Raw genomic sequence first — 19,496 nt, forward strand, 5'->3', positions numbered from 1 at the left:
AATTAAGAGTTCATAGCAATGGATTGCCTTTAGTAGTAGGGTCTAACTAAAAATTGGTTATCAGTCATAATATGAAAGTTAGTGTGATTTATGACCCTCTTTTACTTCCTTTTACTTGAATGAAGGAATGTAAATTTTCTTCCTTTTTTACTGTTTATTTGTTTTTAATTTTTTGGCATTCATTTTTTAATATACAACTTTGAATTTCAAATGTTCTCCCTCCCTTTTCTCTCCCCTCCCTAAGATGGTAAGCAATTTAATATAGGTTATAGATGAGGAATAAAATTTTTCAAAAGGCATCTTGTGAAAAGCTTGCATTATGGAGTGTTTGCATTGAATTCTGCCATTTACTGGTCTTATGATACTAGACAAATCAATTCCCTTCAGTCAAAATGATTTTCTGGTCAATTTGTCCAATACTAATCTCTCTTCTGATGAACATTTCAAACTGGATGTACTGTAGTTTTCCACAAACTCTAGGTATCCAAAAACAAATTATCATCTTTCCACAATTAAACCTACCCTCTTGCAAACTTCCTTATCATTGTTAAAGGCATTGCCATTTTCCCACTCACCTGCATTTACAACCTTGGTGTCACCTTCAAGTTCTCACTCAGAGGCATCCCATAAATCCAGATGTGTTGCCAAGTCTGATCTGTAAACTTCAATGGCTCCCTACTATCTCCAGGATCAAATATAAAATTTTTTTGGCTTTTAAAACCCTTTATAACTGATCCCTTCTTACCTTTCCAATTGACTTACACTTTATATGCTAGGACCCAGGAACTGTGACCTCTTTGCTCTTCTGGCTTCTCTTGGTGAAGGAGATTTTCACTGGCTGTCCCCCAGTTTCAGAATGCTCATTTACACCCCCTGGCTCCACTGACTTCCTTCAAGACTGAGCTCAAAGCCTACCTTCTTCAGGAAGCCTTTTCTGCTAATGAGCTGCTAATGTCTCCCTTCGGTAATTATACCTCTCATTTATGCTGCAAATATTTCATATATATATATATATATATATATATATATATATATATATATGTATGTATGTATGTTAAGTTTTACATTGTCTCCCTATTAAGAGCATGTCAGCCTTGAGGGAAAGGATGGTAGTTTTGCTGTTCTTTGAATTCCAGGGCTTAGCATAGAGTCTAGCATTCTGAAAGTGTTTAATAAATACTTGTTGACTGGCTGAATAATAATTTCTCCACTGGCAATAGGAGGTTAATGATAGAACTTCTATCTAAGTCAGAGGTATCTAACTCATGGGGCACCTAGGTGGCTTAGCGGATAGAGTACCAAGTCTAAAGTCAGAAAAACTCATGTTAGTTGAATGACCCTGAGAAGTCACTTGACCCTGTTTCCTTCAGTTTCCTCATCTGTAAAATGAGCTGGAGAAGGAAATGGAAAACCATTCCAGTATCTCTACCAAGAAAGCTCAAAATGAAGTCATGAAGGGTTGGATACCACTGAACAACAAAATTCTAGTTAAGTATACACCTATAACTAATAGCTTATCAAGCATTAAGCTTGGCAGAACTAAATTAAAATGTTAGAAAAAATGTTCAACAGAACAGAAAATGTTCAACAGAATAAATAAAATTATAATACAACATGGATAATTTGTAGTTTGTTAAGTCAATAACTATCAGGCAAGAATCTATTTCTATTTGAATTTGACATCTCTGATCTAAATCACAGAAATACTTTAAGTAAAGTGCAATTCCTATTTAGATATAAACTATTATACTACTGATTCAATTCCAGATAATGAAACATGACAGATCAAATGACTAACATGACCTCATAGAGAAACCTCTGAAAATAATTACTAAAGGTTGGTGCTTCCTCAGACTAGGGAAAGGATTTAGAAACATGGTTTGATGAAGTCTTTGAATCCCTTCTCTAAATAAGATTTTAAAATTCATTAAATAAAGTATAAAGAAAATAATTATGTAGATATGCAATTAGATATACTTATACAATTATCATAAATAAATTAGCAAATAGATATCTGTAGCAAATAATATATAATTATTTGTTTATATGCAATGTATAATAAATAATATGATACTTATGTAATATTTAGAACTGCATATTAATACAATATAATGAATGTATACAATTTTAAATAAATTTATATTAATAATATATCATCTATATATCTCTATATCTTTTGGCAGCTAGGTAGCACAGTGGTTCACCAGACCTGAAGTCAGAAAGACCTGAATTTAAATCTGGCCCAGATATACTAGTAATATAACAATACTAGCTAAAGGGGCAGCTAGGTGGTGTAATGGATAAAGCACCAGCCTTGGAGTCAGGAGTACCTGGGTTCAAATCCGGCCTCAGACACTTAATAATTACCTAGCTGTGTGCCTTGGGCAAGCCACTTAACCCCATTTACATTGCAAAACCCTAAAAAATACCCCAATACTAGTTAAGTCCCTTAACCTTTATTTGCTTCAGTATCTTCATCTGTAAAATGAACTGGAGAAGGAAATGGCAACCTACTCCAGTATTTTTATTTTTGCCAAGAAAACTCCAAATATGGTCACAAAGTGTTGGATACAACTGAAATGACTGAACATCTATCTATCTATCTATCTCTTTCTATTATCATTCGAGGTTCATGAACCTGAGATTAAGAATTCCTGACATCAGTATCCCTAGGCTGAACCTCAGAGTAACTCTGTCTAATCCCTTCTTTTTCCTCTTTCAAGCCACCAACATTCTCTAATTTGTCATCTTCTTCCTCTTTCTTAAGCATCAGCCTCTATCCATTTCCTTGTACTTCTGGAGGTGAGACCACCAAATGACCCTGGCCTTAGACCACTGCTTTACTTGCTTTCTGCCCAGAAAAGTAACCTCTATTCCTTAACCAAGTAGGTATGAGGACAGCTAGGTGGTACAGTGACTAGAGCACTGGGACCTGAAATCAGGGTCATTTCAGTCAGACATACCTGAGCAAAAGCAACAGTCAAGGAGATGAAGACTATTGCCTCCTCTGGGGAGTATGTGTTGGGTTATATCAACTACACAGCTGACCCTTACCTAGCTTGAGGGTCTTCATTTGGTCTGGTCAGCACTGCTAAGGTAACCACAGGTGGAACTTGAAATTCAATAATAAACTTTTCAGGGTTAGGATTTTTAAACTGATAATTTTGTATACCCTCTAATGATGTTATAAACATCCAAATGGTCCTTGGCCAAAAAAAAAAAAGATTCCTCACTCCTTCCCTTAAACATTAACTTTACTTATACCTAATTTTGATGGATTGTTGCTCCAGGAACTTGGTTATATCCTTACAATTAAATCCTACCACTCTAACAGAGAGGGCACTGGGGACACCTTATTCTCCATGTCCTTCCCATGTCTGGCATTCATTCACCAGGTACATCAATCTGCCTGGCTACCTCTGGATATAAAGAAAGACAAAACTACCCTCATAAAAAGGTTTTGATTGGTGATTATGTATTGATTGATCTGATGACTCACCTTCAAAATCTTTCTTTGTGGCCCGTGGCTCAAAGTTCATCGCGTACAGGTCAGACACGGTGACTTGGCAGCCCTGGTGGCTCAGTTCAGCCACCGCTGCATCCTTCAAGGATCCGTTCATAGACTTGGGCTCCTGATGCGCATAGACAATGAGGACTCTTTTCCCTGGATCAGAGGGGGGGGGGAATTTTCTTTGAGGAATGGTCCTGGTTCTTAACAACAGCTACAGGACATAGAGGGAGCATTCACAAAATCATCAGAGAGATAAGTAATATATAAAGCAAGCAGACTTTTATTACAGCATATCTTTATTCACCAAGGGAAGCTTCAAGATCTGAAGCAAAACATCCAAAACTAATCAGTGATGCAGTGACTAGAGTACTGAATTTTGGAGTCAGGAAGACCTAAGTTAGATCCTAATTATGAAACATAATAGTTGAGTGACTCTGGGCAAGTCACTTAACTTCTCTCTGCCTCAGTTTCTTCATCTATAAAATGGTGATAACCCACAGGATTGTTGTGATAATAACTCTGCGAACCTTGAAGTGTTAGATAAATGCTGGCTATTATTAACCAATGGCCTATCCTTGGCAATTTTTTTCCAGTCACACTCAAAGCACAAAAGTTCATTAGATCCCTACCATTACATGGATGATTAACATAAAGAATGAAAAATACAGTGGGTCAAAACCTATCTCAGGTTCATTTTTCTCATCTGATAAATGGGAACTAGATAATTTCTAAGGTGGTCCCATTAGCCCTTGACCTGAATTTTATACAAATAAATTGACCCAAGCTTTGATTATATGCCTATGTATTAAAGGTGCTCTGCTAGGTACTAGGGTTGAGAAGACAAAAATGTTGTCTCAAAATATAATTATATACTATAAAAATTTGATATAGGTTTAGGTTATAAGTTGATTTTATGAATTCCTATTTTCTAACATCAGAAAAAAGAAGCTGGGCTTTTCTATAATCACTCTCCAGTATGTGATATTGAGAGTCAGGAGTAGCAGAAATAATAGTAACAATATCTAACATTTATATAGATCCTGTTCTAAGTGCTTTATAATCATCTCATTTTAGTCTTCTAACAACCCTGGCAAATAGTATTACTATTTTTACTATTATTACTCCCCTTTTACAGATGGGGGCACTGAGGCAAACAGAAATTAAGTCATAGAGACTTTTTTTGAAGACTTCCAAGGAGGGGGAACCCAATACTTTTGATCTCCATTCTACTTTTGGAGAGCTCTAATTATGGTGTGTATGTGCACATTTCATATAGATATACATATATATATATATAAACATGTAAATGAAATACATATACATTTCATATATTCACACACATATACACATATATTTGCATGTGTACATTTATATAAATATGGAATGTAATATATCAGTATAAATATTCATATTTATGTACTTATATATTATGCATGTATTTATTATATAAAGTATACATATAGCATGTATGTGTATAAGATTGTAGTGGTACATAATCATATGAATATATGTATATAAATATATATGTATACACATATACATATTTTAGATAGACAGATAGCATGGATAGATATGCACCTATATCTCTCCATGCATATATACATATACCTTTCCTAACAAGATATAAAAATTATCTATTTGTGTATAAACACACTTTCCTAACAAATCTAAACTTTCCTTTTTGCCCTTTTAACAAGTGTTTATAGTTCTGCTTAGTGAGCCCAAATTTGACAGACCTTCAAAGGAACAGAAAGGGGGAGAATTTATTTAGCACCTACTATATACTATGTGACTACTATATATAGCACATAAAATGCTAAGCACTATACAAATATTATCTTATTTCTTTCTCACAACAACCCTGGAAGGCAGGGACTATTATTATGCCCCTTTTAATACTGTTAAACTGAGGCAAACAGATGTCACAGAGGCTAAATTCGAACCCAAGTCTTTCCAACTAGTTGCCTTTTGCCCTTATACCTTATCTCTTCTCTGGGTTAAACATCCCCAGTTTCTTCAACTAATCAATCCTTGCACAACTCCAGATCCTTCATCACCCTGCCAGTCATCCTCCTCTGGACACACTTCAGTCCCTTTTCAACTGTGGCTCTCAGAATTGATCCCTATCCAACAGAAATGGTCTCACTTGGGGAAAATACAGAGGCAGACTATCAGGCTCTTTATTCCTAGAAGTTTGGTTTCTTTTACAGAAGCCAAAGATAGCCCTGGTTCCTTCTGCTGTGTCATCTCCTCTCGGAGACTGAACTATTTTGATCCAGTCTCCTTGTCCGAAGTTTTCACTCATTGTAGAGACATAGGAATGGATTATACTCAGAAAATGGAAGCTAGCATAAGGGGGTGGACCAAAAGAGGTCCTTTGATGAATTCAAGAATCTAGGGATCTGAGGGTGGCTAGGTGGTGAAGTGGATAGAACACAGGCCCTGGAGTCAGGTGTACTTGAATTCAAATCCGGCCTCAGACACTTAATAATTAATTACCTAGTTGTGTGGCCTTGGGCAAGCCACTTAACCCCCTTTGCCTTGCAAAAACCTAAAAATAAAATAAAAAGCATCTAGGGATCTATTGGATCACTCTTTCAACAAATGTTTTAAAAAAGAAACTACTAGGTGGTGCAAGTGGATAGAGCACCAGTCCTAGAATCAGGGGGACCTGAGTTCAAATCCAGCCTCAGACACTTATTAGCTGTATCACCTTGGGTAAATCACTTAACCTTGACTGCCTCACATCTAGGGCCATCTCCAGTCATCTTGATTCATATCTGACCCCTGGATCTAGATGATTCTGGAGGAGAAAGTGAGGCTGTTGATTTAGCACAGCATCCCTTTCCAGTCACTTCTGATTAGTGAGATTATCTAGGTCTCTGCTTTACTTTCTGGCCATCCCCTTTCTATACTGGCCTCTAAGTGTACCTAAATCTTCATGAATGAAGGACAAACATCATCATCATCACAGGGCCATAGTAAGGTATGTCTGGAGCACTTGATAATCCACCTCCTGCCCCCAGGTAGTCCAGTTATGCTCATTTGCATCTTGGTAAGAAGCCTCCTGATTGGATTTCGGTAACCAAGATGATGGGATTGGCTAGGACTCTTGGGAGAAACTAACAATTTAGGCTGGACTAGGCAAATCAGTTCTTCTCTCCTTTTCCCCCAGACCTACTGCCTAGACTGTTGGGAGAAGTAAAGGTAAAGGGCTTCTGCCTCAGTTTACCCATCTGTAAAATAGGGTTGCTGTGAGAATTAAATATAAGGCACTTCTATTTCATTCAGTCATTACAAGAAAGCCAGGAGGCAGGTGTCATGATGGTCCCCATCTATATGAGTGATTTGTAGGGTTAAATGTCTGAGGGGCATAGGAACTCAGGTCTTACGGATTCCAGACTTACTGCCTGCTAGTGGCCCCTGCCCATCTGGGCAAAGTCCTTCTCCATCTCTACCTCTTTTTCACCACATCCTTGGATTCTGACCCTAGTATTGCACTGGGCTCTGATTTCTAAGATTATCCAGGTCTGGCCATGCCTCTAGGGTGCCTTCCCCCTTCCCCTTTACCTGTTGTCTCCCCCCCCCACCCCCTTAGATAAATGTTAAAATCTCTTTGAGGGAAAGGATCATTTTGCTTGCTAGTATTTGCAACCCCAGCAATTATCACAATGTTTCACACAGAGTACACACTTAATAAACATTTGCTGCATTTTATCTGTATCATAACCAATAAAATAATAATCCCATTCTATGCTACTTTAAAGCTTAGAGAAATTATCTCATTGATCTTCACCATGGCCCTGCCAAATATGGGGAATTATTTTTTTCCATTTCACAAAAAAGTTGAGGGTTCAGAGAGGTTATAATTATCATTACTCTTGCTAGTTAACATTTATATAGGCTTTGATGTCTGCAAAACACTTTAGGGATATGATCTCATTTAATTCTCAAAGCAATCCTCTTAAGGCAGGCACTCTTATTATCAGCCATGTGGGCAGGGAGGTTAAGTGAATTTTCTAGAAAGCAAGGCTATGGGAACCTTCCAGAAAGTAAATCTAAGGGAATTTCTAGGGAACTGCCCTAGAAAGTAAGGGCAAGGGAATTTTCTTAGAAAGTAAAGAGAATTTTCTAGAAAGTGAGATTAAGAAAATTTTCTAGAAAGTGTGTTTAAGAAAAATTTCTAGAAAGCAAGGTTAAGAGAATTTTCTGGGTCCATACTGTTAATAAGTGTTTGGTGGGATTTTAACCCAGATCTTTCTTCCCCATCCCAAGTTCACTGCTCATTGCAGTATACCAAGCTGCAAAAGGTCCAGGGATTGGGGAATCCAGCCAGGCTCTGCAGGATTACAATTTAGAATATTCTTTGGAAATCCTTGGGGGGAAAGTTGGTATTGGCTCTTCTTAGAAATTCAATTATCCTTACCTACAAAAGGATAAAGCATTTGGATGACATGAGATTCTCTGCCACATCTAAGAAGACTGTAGTTTAGGAGGTGATTAATAAAGAATATATATATATATATATATATATACTTAAGTTAGAGCCAGGGGTATCTGAGGCTAAAATATTAAATTACTGATTTTTTCTGGGTTCTGGCTGAGCTCTGATAAGAACACACACACACACACACACACACACACACACACACACACACACACAATTAAATTCTTTCAGACTACAGAGCTGTTGTATATTTATGGGGGAAAGGAAGTTTCTGAAAAGTAGGAGTTACTCTAATTCCTAATATTTTTCAACCTGACTGAAAAAAGGCACCTCTTCTTACCTGCTGTTCCCCAGGGCTGAGCTGCCTCCAACCCCACCGATGTCCCACTCACTGTCCCACTCATGGCAGAGATAAGAACTCTGTGCAAATGCTGCGCTTCAGGTCAGGCTGAGGACACCTTGCCCACACTTTCACTCTGCACAGTTTTGGGGAAGTTAATGGTCTAGAAAGAAGGGGAAAAAAAGGGGAAAAAAGCATGTGCTCATGGAGAAGGAACCAATAGCAGTGGAGAGTGGGGATGAGGAAATGTTCCTCAACTGATACAATGTGGCTAGTGAGTGGCTGGTGGCTGATGACAGGAAGAGGTGGGTCCTGGGAGAGCTTTTAGAAGGTATGGGGGAAGGGACATACACATATATACACAAACACAAAAACACAGAGCAGATTCCAAATGGAGCAACTGAGTGGTTTTGCAAAGACTCCTTGACTGTGCATAGGGTGACAGAATGAAGATTAATGGTGGGTGATTCCTCTATGGGTTCACTGGGATCACAAATTTTGATCAAGGAGATTTTAGAGACCGTCTGATTTTTCCATTTTTATAGATGAGAAAATCAAGGTCCAGAACAGGAAAGTGGCATATATGACATCACAGGTAGAAAATGAAGTGGGATTTGAACCCAGATTCCTTGATTCCAATCTAGTGATCTTTCCATTGAAAATGTAGACCAGGGCAGCTAGGTGGCGTAGTGGATGGAGCACTAGCCTTGGAGTCAGGAGTACCTGGGTTCAAATCTGGTCTCAGACACTTAATAATTACCTAGCTGTGTGGCCTTGGGCAAGTCACTTAAGCCTATTGCCTTGCAAAAAAAAAACTAAAAAAAATGTAGGCCCTATGGATAGAGCACCAACCCTGGAATAAGGAAGACCTGAGTTCAAATATCGCCTCAGACATTTAATAATTTCCTAGTTGTGTGACCTTGGGCAAGTCACTCAAACCCAACCCCATTGCCTTAAATAAAAATAAAATTTTTTTAAAAAGAAAATGAAGGCCCTTGGGGCATCTAGGTGGCATGGTGGGTAGAGCACCAACCCTGGAATAGGGAGGACTTGAGTTCAAATATGGCCTCAGGCATTTAATAATTGCCTAGCTGTGCGACCTTAAGCAAGTTATTTAACTACATTGTTTTGCAAAAAAAAGAAAAGAAAAAGAAAACATAGGCCCTCACTGAATAATGAGATAAAAATTAAAAAGGAAAAAAGTAGCTAGTATATTGTATGATGATCTTGAAGTCAAGAAGCTTGGAAGCTGGGAGAAACCAGGGGCCTGAGACTTAAGCCCAAGGGGAACTTGGGACTTGGAATTTATGACTGTGCTCTATAGAAATGAGCTAAATTGTGAATCTAATCCCCTTCCTCTCTTTGGAGACTGAGGTAGTCATATTCAAGGAGGGAGAGGGATTATATCCCCCAAGTGTGGGGGAAGTAATTTGTGTATTTATAATTATACATTTTGAAGTAATTATTTCTTTGTAAAAACTAAAAATAAACAAAAAACCAGATTGCTACATATAGACAGACAGATTTATAGACAGAATATAGACAGACAGATAGATAGAAAGGCAGATATATAGACAGAATGATTGAATAGATATAGATAGAATAGATAGATAGATACATAGAATGATAAATAGGATAATAGAATAGATTTAGATAGAATAGAATGATAGGTAACAGAGTGATAGAATAGTTTATAGATAGATAAAGATAGGTAGAATGATAGAATTGATATAGAGTAGAATGATAGAGATAGGTGAATAGATAAAATGATAGAATATAGGAGATAGAATGATAGAGATAGAAGGTAGGTAGATGGGTAGATAGAACAATAGAATAGAATGAAGGATAGAGATAAAATGATAGAATAGAAAAATGGATAAATGGAATGATAGATAAGTAGAGAGAATGATAGAAGAGATATAAGGATAGATAGAATTATAGAATGATGGATGGATAATCAGACAGATGATGGATGGATGGATGGATGGATGGATGGATGGATGGATGGATGGATGAATAGATGGATAGATAAGATAGGTAGGTAAATAGAATGGCATGACAGATTAAATAGGCAGAGATAGAGTGATTGAATTCAGATATAATGATGATAAATAGTGAAGATAGATAGACAGATGATGGATAGATAGATAGAGACAGACTTGTTGAATCATAATAAAGGATGGGAAAAGCCACAAGATGAAAGACTACAAATTGAAACTTAAGAAGGCCCAGGCAAAATAGAGTCAGCCAGTGAGCAAATTTTTTACTAAGTATTTACATATATATATATGTATATATATATATATATATTTATGTATATCAGGTATTTTGTTGTGTTGAAAAAACACAAACAGCCCCCGACATCAAGGAGCTTCCATTCTAATGGGTGAAAGAAATATGAAAATAACTAGGTATGTATGAGATCCTAGTAAGGGAATCTAGGGCTGCTAGGTGGTGGCATGGTACACAGAACACTGGACCTGGAATCAAGAAGACCTGAGTGCAAATTTGGCCTAAGATACTTACTAGCTGTGTGACATGTTTACCTCAGTTTCTCACCTGTTAGATGAGCTGAGAAAGAAATAGTAAACCACTCAGTATCTTTGCCAGTAAAACTGCATAGGGAGTCATAGAGAGGATGGCACCATGGGAAAGGTAAAAAAGGTGTGGAAAGGTAAAAGGTGTGGTTTGAACTGAGGTTTAAAGAAGGTTGGATAAGCCACCCTATGAAGGTGAAAAAAAGGCATTGAAGGTCTGAAGGAGAGCCAGTGCCAAGGAAGGAGAATAGAAATGGAGAGTAAATGGTCAAGAAACAGTAGGATGGCCATTATAAAGGTGTATGTGTGTATACATATATACTTACATACATGCATTGTATATGAGTATACAAACATACACATATATGTATTGTATAAACATAGCTATATATGCAGGTATTATATAGGTGTATACACATAAATGCATAGGTGCATTACTTTGTATATGAGCATACATGTATTTTCATGCATTGTATATATGTATACACACATGTATACATGCATTGTAGAGTAGATACAAATATATATAAATACATTATAACCATATGCATACACACTGGTTCTATGGTTAACCAGTTCAGTGTTAAAGGGGCAATGACCATGAGTTCAAAGTAATTTCATTTCTATGGACTTCTACTTCCTCATCTGTAAAATGAAAAGATTGACTTCTTTATCATTTAGAGTCCCTTTTCACTTTAATATTTTACAAGTTCTTGAATCCCATGTGGTTAACTTTCTTCTGGTCCTTTTCTTTCCTTCATAAGCTTTCAAAAAATTACTGGTCATGAATGGTTGGACGAATTATGATGTATGAATGTAAATAGAATACTATTGCACTCTAAGAAATGGGCAAAGGGTCAGTTTCAGAGAACTGGGAGGACTTGTATGACTTGATGCAAAATGAAGGGGGGCAGAGCCAGAAGAATAATTTATATAATAATAAAGACAATCACATTTGATAGACATAAAAACTATGCCAATGCAATGACCCTCAAAGGACCGAGGTTCCCCTCATTTCTGTAGGGTAATTCTGAGATATTCTCCAGTTTGTCTTATATGAATATTTTGTTTGTATGTTATCACTTTTGTTATGAGGTCCTTGAGGACAGAAACTGTTTTTTATCTTTTTTTCTCTCTTCAGTGCTAGCAGAATGCCTGCCATATAATGAATACTTGATAAATGTTAATTTGACTTGATGATAATGAACAATACTGCCCATCTCCTAACAGAGAAGCAATGGATTCAGGAGACAGAATGAAACTTGCATTTTGGAACATGAATAAAATAGGAATTTGTTTTGTTTGACTGTGTATATTTATTATAAGGATTTCCCCCTCTCTTTTAAATTGGGAGTAGGAGAAAAATAGAATAAGTTTATGTTAATTACAAAATAAAAAGAAAAATAATCAAATAACTGATTTTTAAAATAGCCTGGTATAGAAAATGGTCATTCAGTATAATTTCTATGGAGCAGTGGAAAGAATATTAGATTTGAAATCAAAGGAACTGTGTTCAAAACCCAGCCATGCTTCTGCCTCTGTGAACTTGTATAAATCACTGAATTTTTCTGGCTTAATTTATAAAATGTGAGAGATTAGACTGAATGGTCTATCATGTCTCTTGAAGCTTTTAATTAATAAGTTTCATGATTACCATGCAGAAACCAATCCTTCCCTCCCTGTAATAAACTCAAGGTTCATGCCTCCTTAGACTATGTCTGAATCATCTTCATTTATGAAATTCAATATCTAACTCATCCTTTTTGGAAGAAGGATGGAGAAGGTGATACAAAAACAAAATATACCAATAAAAATTAGAACAAAAAAGTTAACATTTTGATAATCAATCATCCATTTTACATTAAAAAAAATAAACAAACACAACTCCAAGAACCCAGACAGGTATTCTTACAATATGAAATCAAGAAAAGCATCAGAAGTACCTGATATCTAATGAGAGCATCACACTCACAAGAATCCAGGATCTTCCAGTTGTATAGGTGCTTGATAGGTTTGGGCTAGGACTCCCAAATCCTTATGAGCATTGAGAAGGGTCAAAAATTTAGGAAAACTGAAATATATCTGAGGGATTAGCCTCCCTGTGACCCAGAGCTTAGCACAATGCTGGCACTTAATAAATGTTGATTGATCAATTGATTTAAGCATGACCAATGTAAACTAGATCCCTGGATTCTGATGGGAGGGGACAGCTGTAGCCACCTTAAAACATGTTGGGCAGATGGAAGAAATGAGACACACAAAGGCCTGTAGGATCCTAAGATCAAGGATTTGAAATAAACTAAAGACTATTTAGGACAAGGGTTCTTAACTCTAGGTTTATAGAACTCCAAGGGGTCCATGGATATATTTAAAGGGGTCTATGACCTTACATGGGGAAAAAAATTACATTTTTTATTTTTAATATAATTGACATCCTTCATAATGCTATTATTATCCTCATTTTACAGATGAGGAAACAGGCAAACAGATTAAGTGCCATCTTCTTTAGTTCAGTGACAGCAGCAGGAGAAAAATGGGCAATCAGTCCTTGCAAATATTTGTTAAAGTCTCCTTGGGGCTCAATATAGTATAAACTCCTCAATGGTGGAGAGCACATTTCATTTTTTTTTTGTCTTTGTATCCTTAGCCCTTGATAGAATGTCTTATAGGTAGTATTGTTCATTATCATCAAGTCAAATTAACATTTATCAAGTATTCATTATATGGCAGGCATTCTGCTAGCACTGAAGAGAGAAAAAAAGATAAAAAACAGTTTCTGTCCTCAAGGACCTCATAACAAAAGTGATAACATACAAACAAAATATTCATATAAGACAAACTGGAGAATATCTCCAGAGAGTGTATGTTTGTGTCTGTGTCTGTGTGTGTCTGTGTCTTTGTGTCTGAGTGTGTGTCTATCTGTGTGTCTGTGTCTGTGTCTTTGTGTCTGAGTATGTGTCTGTGTCTGTGCCTGTTCCTGTTCCTGTGTCTGTGTCTGAGTGTGTGTCTTTGTGTCTGAGTGTGTGTCTGTGTCTGTGGAGTGTGTGTCTCTGTGTGTGTCTGTCTGTGTGTGTGTGTGTGTCTTAGTGTGTGTCTGAGTATATGTTTGTGTCTGTGTCTGTGTCTGTGTCTGTGTCTGTGTCTGTGTCTGTGTCTGTGTCTGAGTATGTGCCTGTGCCTGTGCCTGAGCCTGAGCCTGAGCCTGAGCCTGAGCCTGTGTCTGTGTCTGTGTCTGTGTCTGAGTCTGAGTCTGTGTCTGAGTCTGTGTCTGTGTCTGTGCCTGTGTCTGAGTCTGAGTCTGTGTCTGTGTCGGGCGGGGAGAAGGAGCATCAGACAGGCATTCACGAGGCACCAGACTTACCAGCCCACAAGCAACGCAAAAATCGCAAAGGGAAAATCTGCTCCTACTGCTCGGCCTTCCCCGCTCACAAATCCTGGGATCCTCCCAGCGATACTGCCCATCGGGGGCGGGTTTCTGACGCAGCGGGGCAGCGGGGCAGCGGGGCAGCGGGGCAGCGGGGCAGCGGGGCAGCGGGGCAGCGTGCCTCCAGGGCCCTCTACCCCCAAGGCACCCCCGGGCTCGCTTGAACTGACTGGCTGAGAAGGGCGGCGGAGGCTTCCGTCTGTTGCAACTAGTTCTGCCTGAAAACTGATGCGGGTCCTCAGACTCGACTGGTTCCTTGGTTTCTCAGCGCCAGGGAGATGGATCGGGGATCGCTCGCTCAGGCCATCACCTTGCCGGGTCTCCCTTGGGATCCCTCGTCGGGGGTGCTGCTGAGCACGGTGGGAAGGAGCCGGGAGCCGCGGCCGCCGAGCCGCGGCTGCGCCGCATTTGCTGGCTGTTGGGCCATTATATTTTAGTGGAAATAAGAAAGTGAGAATGAGATGAGTGAAGAAATCTAAAGACGTTTTTAAAGTCGATATGACTGTTTACTCTATGCCCTAAGGATCAATAGAGGTCATCCTTTAAGAATTCCTAACCAGGGCGGATCCCTGGCATCTAAAATGGGGCAAGTTGTGGCAGGGCTGGTTATTCAGTGGGAGAAGAACAATCTATCCGTCTGAGTTGAGTGTAAGGAAGCCAGATTATCTGAAATCTGGAGAGGGAGTAGCCTAATTAGTCTAGTGCTTTAAACTTGGCTGATTGACTGACTGATCGATCCATACAGATACAAATACTTGCTTGTTTGCTCTTCACACTCTCCAGGTCAGGATGGCAATGAATATTTGGAAAACAAACAGCAAATCACACCAAATTCTGCTTGTAGCAGTTGACCTCTCCCTGATCCAGTAAGGGTTTCCTCCCTAAAATGTGAGGTAGATAGATACTCTGCCTCCATCCACTCAAACTAACAACTTATCCCCACTACTTGAGCCCCCTCTCCCCATTATTTTTCTTTGTCAGCCAAAGGTTCTTTGTTCAAAGAAAAGGTTTCAATGGAGTTACTTAGTAAAAGTAACCTATAACCAAGATCCCAGAAGACTGGGTTTTCATAAATTAATTTCAATCATAGGAATCTGCTCTTAGAAGTTCACCTTTTCTCTTTAACTCAGAGTTTCTTTGGAGTTGTTCCAGGAAATACAATTTTTTACATTTTTGCACAGCAATGGGGTTAAGTGACTTGCCCAGGGTCACACAGCAAGGTGATTATTAAATGTCTGAGACCGCATTTTAATTCAGGTCCTCTTGACCTCAGCTCCGATGCTCTATCCACTGTACCACTTAACTACCCCCAGGGGAAAAAAAATCCTTAAAATAATGAAACATTCTTTACAAAGATAAAGACCTAAACTATCGGATAAATGTTAGTTACTCGTGGTTAGATAATAAAAATGACAATACTATCCACAGTAAATTATTCATTCAGTGTCGTGTCACTCCTATTACCAAAAGATTTACTTTATACAGCTAGAAAAAATAATAAGTTTATCTGGAAGAACAAAAGGTCAGTAATCTCAAGGAAAATAATCATTTGTTCAACAAATATTTATTAAGGATTTCTATGTGCTAGATTTAGGAGCTAACTTTATATATATATATATATAATGAATAAATACAAATATATACAAAGCAGTTGGGTACAAGGTAGCTTGGAGGGAGGGCACTAGAAATTGGAGGGATCAGAATAAACAGAAAATGTTGCTTGAGCTTCATTTTAAAATGAAGACTCAAAATGAAAAAAAAAAGTGAAAACAGCCTGAATGGTTCTAGATTTCAAAATATGTTACAAAGTAGCAATCACAAAACTATTTGCTACTTGTTAGATAATACTGCATGCTGGGCCTCAAACACATTTTGTATAAATCTTTGATGGGGGAGGGGGGTGGCTAGGTGGTATAGTGGATAAAGCACCGGCCTTGGAGTCAGGTAGTACCTGGGTTCAAATCCGGTCTCAGACACTTAATAATTACCTAGCCGTGTGGCCTTGGGCAAGCCACTTAACTCCATTTTCCTTGCAAAAACCTAAAAAAACAAAATATAAATCTTTGATGGAGATTGATTACTTGATACGCTGATGCTTCGTGTCCTTGTGAGGGATGAGAACTTGGAGAAAAGATAGACTTGTCTTTTCTCTTCCAGCTTTTAGACAGGAGGAGCAATAGATCCGGATTTTCTTCAAGGAAAGTTTCTGGAAGTGAGAGAAAGATTTTAGGGAAAAACTGTCACAGAGGCGGTAGCACTCTTGTTCCTATCCCCAGTTTACTATGCTAGAAATTTTAGAGAATTTCTCCTTGGAGAGATCTGGGAATTATTCTTTCTTTTATGGTTTCTCTTATAGTTGGTCTGAGTGGGAAAACATTCACTGTGTATATTGGCAGGTTGATGTTAGTTGCTCTTTATCCTCTAAGAAGATAATGACATCAGGGAGGTGATGCCATGACATGCAAGTGAGTTAGATTTGAGTGAGGGGCTGCTGTGCAAAGTCACCAGTCTCTTTGAGTCCAGGGTCCAGGTATGTATATTCTTTTTTTTTTTTTTGCAAGGCAATGAGGTTAAGTGGCTTGCCCAAGGCCACACAGCTAGGTAATTATTAAGTGTCTGAGGCTGGATTTGAACTCAGGTACTCCTGACTCCAGGGTCAGTGCTCTATCCACTGCACCACCTAGCCACCACCAGATGTGTATATTCTAAACTGAATAACTTCTTGGCTATTTGTGTGCTTTTTGATGAATGGGTTTATTTACTATTTACTGTGTATCTTTGTGTTGTTGGCATTTGGTGGTAAAGGTATCAAGACTTTGGATTTATGGTTTGGGACATTTCTTCCCCATTAAGGGATAGTGATTAGGAGCTCAGTTTGAACCCTAAAATTAGCCTAAGATTTGGGGGTGGGGGGAAACTAGATATAATCATAGACTAATGTCCCCTCTCTCTAAGGAGAGCATAGTGGTCAGCCTTGTGAATTCAATCTCATGTTTTCCTAGTGGCAGGGAGCAAAGTCTCCCTTGAAGAGGGATGGACAGAGGAGATTCCAGAGACATCTATTCAAAATATCTAGATAAATCTATGTGGACATACACATAACTTACATGGGCAACACACATGCCCTAGAATGGTAAGATGTTCAATAGGAAAAATTAAGTGCATGATACATAAAGTATCACAGTGTTCAGTAAACCCAAAGACCCCAACTGCTGCAGTAAGGACAATTCAACAAAAAACAGTGGGGGGAAAACTAGAAAGATGTCTGGCAGAAACTAGATTTAGATTAACATATTATACTATAAATAAAGATAAGGTACAAATGGAAACTGATCTTTGATGTAAGAATTTATATTATAAACTAATTAGAGAAAAAAGGAAGGAAATGCTTTCACATGTAAGTATTCATGACCAAACAAAGGTTAGAGGGTTTCACAGAAGATACAATGGACGATTTTGGTTGCAAAGAATTAAGACATTGTTCTATATACAAGATCATTACAGCTAAAATCAGAAGGAAAAACAATTAACTGGGGAAGTCTTTATGGCAAGATTCTCTGATACAGGTCTGATATTCAAGATATATAAGTATCCAATTCAGATAAATAAGAACAATTCAGTCCTTTAAAGATAAACAAAGGATGTGAACATGAATTTCTCAAAGAAAGAAGTAAAAGCTAGCAACAATGATATTTTTAAAATTCTAAATTACTAATATTTGGAGAAATGCATATTGAAGCAACTCAGAGATTCTGTCTCATACCCATAAGATTAACAAATACTGTATGACAAAAAAGTAAGTTGATACTTGCAGGAAAACAGGCACACAAGAAGATTTACTGATGAAATGGGAAGGAGAGACATGATCTTTAGGAAATCTCTTCTCATTATCAGTGATGGTGAACCCCATCAGGTTTGATCTTTAACACCTCAGTAACTAATGTGCATGAAAAGTGGACATGGCAACCACACAAATGAAATCAGGAAGATTGTTTGGACCAGAAGAAAGGAAAACAGAGGAAATCTGATCTTGAAGCAATTAAATTTCCAAGGCACCTAGGGATAAATTTTCAAGATAATCTCACAGAGAAAAAAAATTCCAGGAAACAAAAAAAAAAGATCACAAACACTTTCTATGTTATTATTATTATCCTAAATGTTATCCTAAAAAAGGCAACATCAGCAATAATCCTTAACTTTTTTCTATTTTTTATAAGAATCTATACATAAATCAGGTGAATTTTCACCTTATGAAAAATATAAGAAGGGAACAGGTATAGGTTCACAGATAATTACTTGTGGCAGGCTATATCTTCTTACACTTAAAGGTGTAAAGGTGTGTTTATTGTTCACTAATTAACCTTTTAAAAGTATTTAACTAAAGTAAAACATAGTCTTAAAGGCTTTTCCCCAACAACACCTCTAATGCAAAAGACTCCTTATCTCCTTGCTAGATACTCCCATAGAGATGATCCTTTGCTCATATCTTGTGAGGTATAAACAAGGAGGTACATGCTTACTAAAGATTCTCCTATGTCATGAAGAATATCTTTTGCAGAATTCAAATGACAGAGGAATTTTGCTTTATACAGAGATGTTCTGCCAGATACTCCAAGTTGGGGAAATGTGTTGTATTGAATGAATCAAGGCACTTTAGAGCCTTTGCAATGAGATCCAAGACTATTCAAGAACTGATTAGCCTAGGAATTTATGTAAGAAAACAATTGTAAGATTGAATTTTATGATTAGATTATTAGATGACATTGATTGGGAAAGTCATTGAGTAAGTCCACCATTACATTTATTTTCAACAGATAGTGGATGAATAATGAACTACATCTGGAATGTAAGAGAAGACAAGAGAAAATTACATTGGAAAATTAAGCTATGTTTCAAAAATCCTAAGCTACATTTGTCAACAGGGCCTATGTTTAAACATCAGTATTCTCCCAACAAGGACAGCTAGGTAGAGAAAGCTCCTGGCCTTGATTCTAGAAGAACAAAGTTTAAATTTGTCTTCAGATGCTTACTAGCTGTGTGATCCCAAATAAGTCATTCAACTCTGTTTGCCTCAGTTTCCTTATCTGTAAAATGAGCTAGAAAAGAAAATAGTAAATCACTCCAATATCTTTGCCAAAAAAAACTCCAAAAGGGGTCATGAAGAGTCAGACACACTTGAATAATAACAACAAATTCTCCCAGCGATGCTATATGATTGTGATTTGTGTAATTATCAT

The 19,496-nt window shown here is 37.6% G+C and overlaps 1 protein-coding gene across 1 annotated transcript in view; it reads right to left on the reverse strand.

Annotated features, from left to right (window-relative positions):
- LOC141496823 (ribosyldihydronicotinamide dehydrogenase [quinone]-like) overlaps window positions 1-14,788 on the reverse strand; it is a 26,926-nt gene extending 12,138 nt beyond the window's left edge. The window contains exons 1-3 of the mRNA XM_074199412.1: window positions 14,197-14,788; window positions 8,299-8,461; window positions 3,500-3,664 (exon numbers count right to left, since the gene is read on the reverse strand). Of these exons, the coding sequence (XP_074055513.1) occupies window positions 3,500-3,664; window positions 8,299-8,362 (229 nt within the window). The 5' untranslated portion in view covers window positions 8,363-8,461; window positions 14,197-14,788. The remainder of the gene's footprint in view (window positions 1-3,499; window positions 3,665-8,298; window positions 8,462-14,196) is intronic.
- Window positions 14,789-19,496: the final 4,708 nt, after the last annotated feature.

Source organism: Macrotis lagotis, chromosome X, assembly GCF_037893015.1.
Source record: "Macrotis lagotis isolate mMagLag1 chromosome X, bilby.v1.9.chrom.fasta, whole genome shotgun sequence".
In the NCBI taxonomy this organism is placed as follows: domain Eukaryota; kingdom Metazoa; phylum Chordata; class Mammalia; order Peramelemorphia; family Peramelidae; genus Macrotis; species Macrotis lagotis.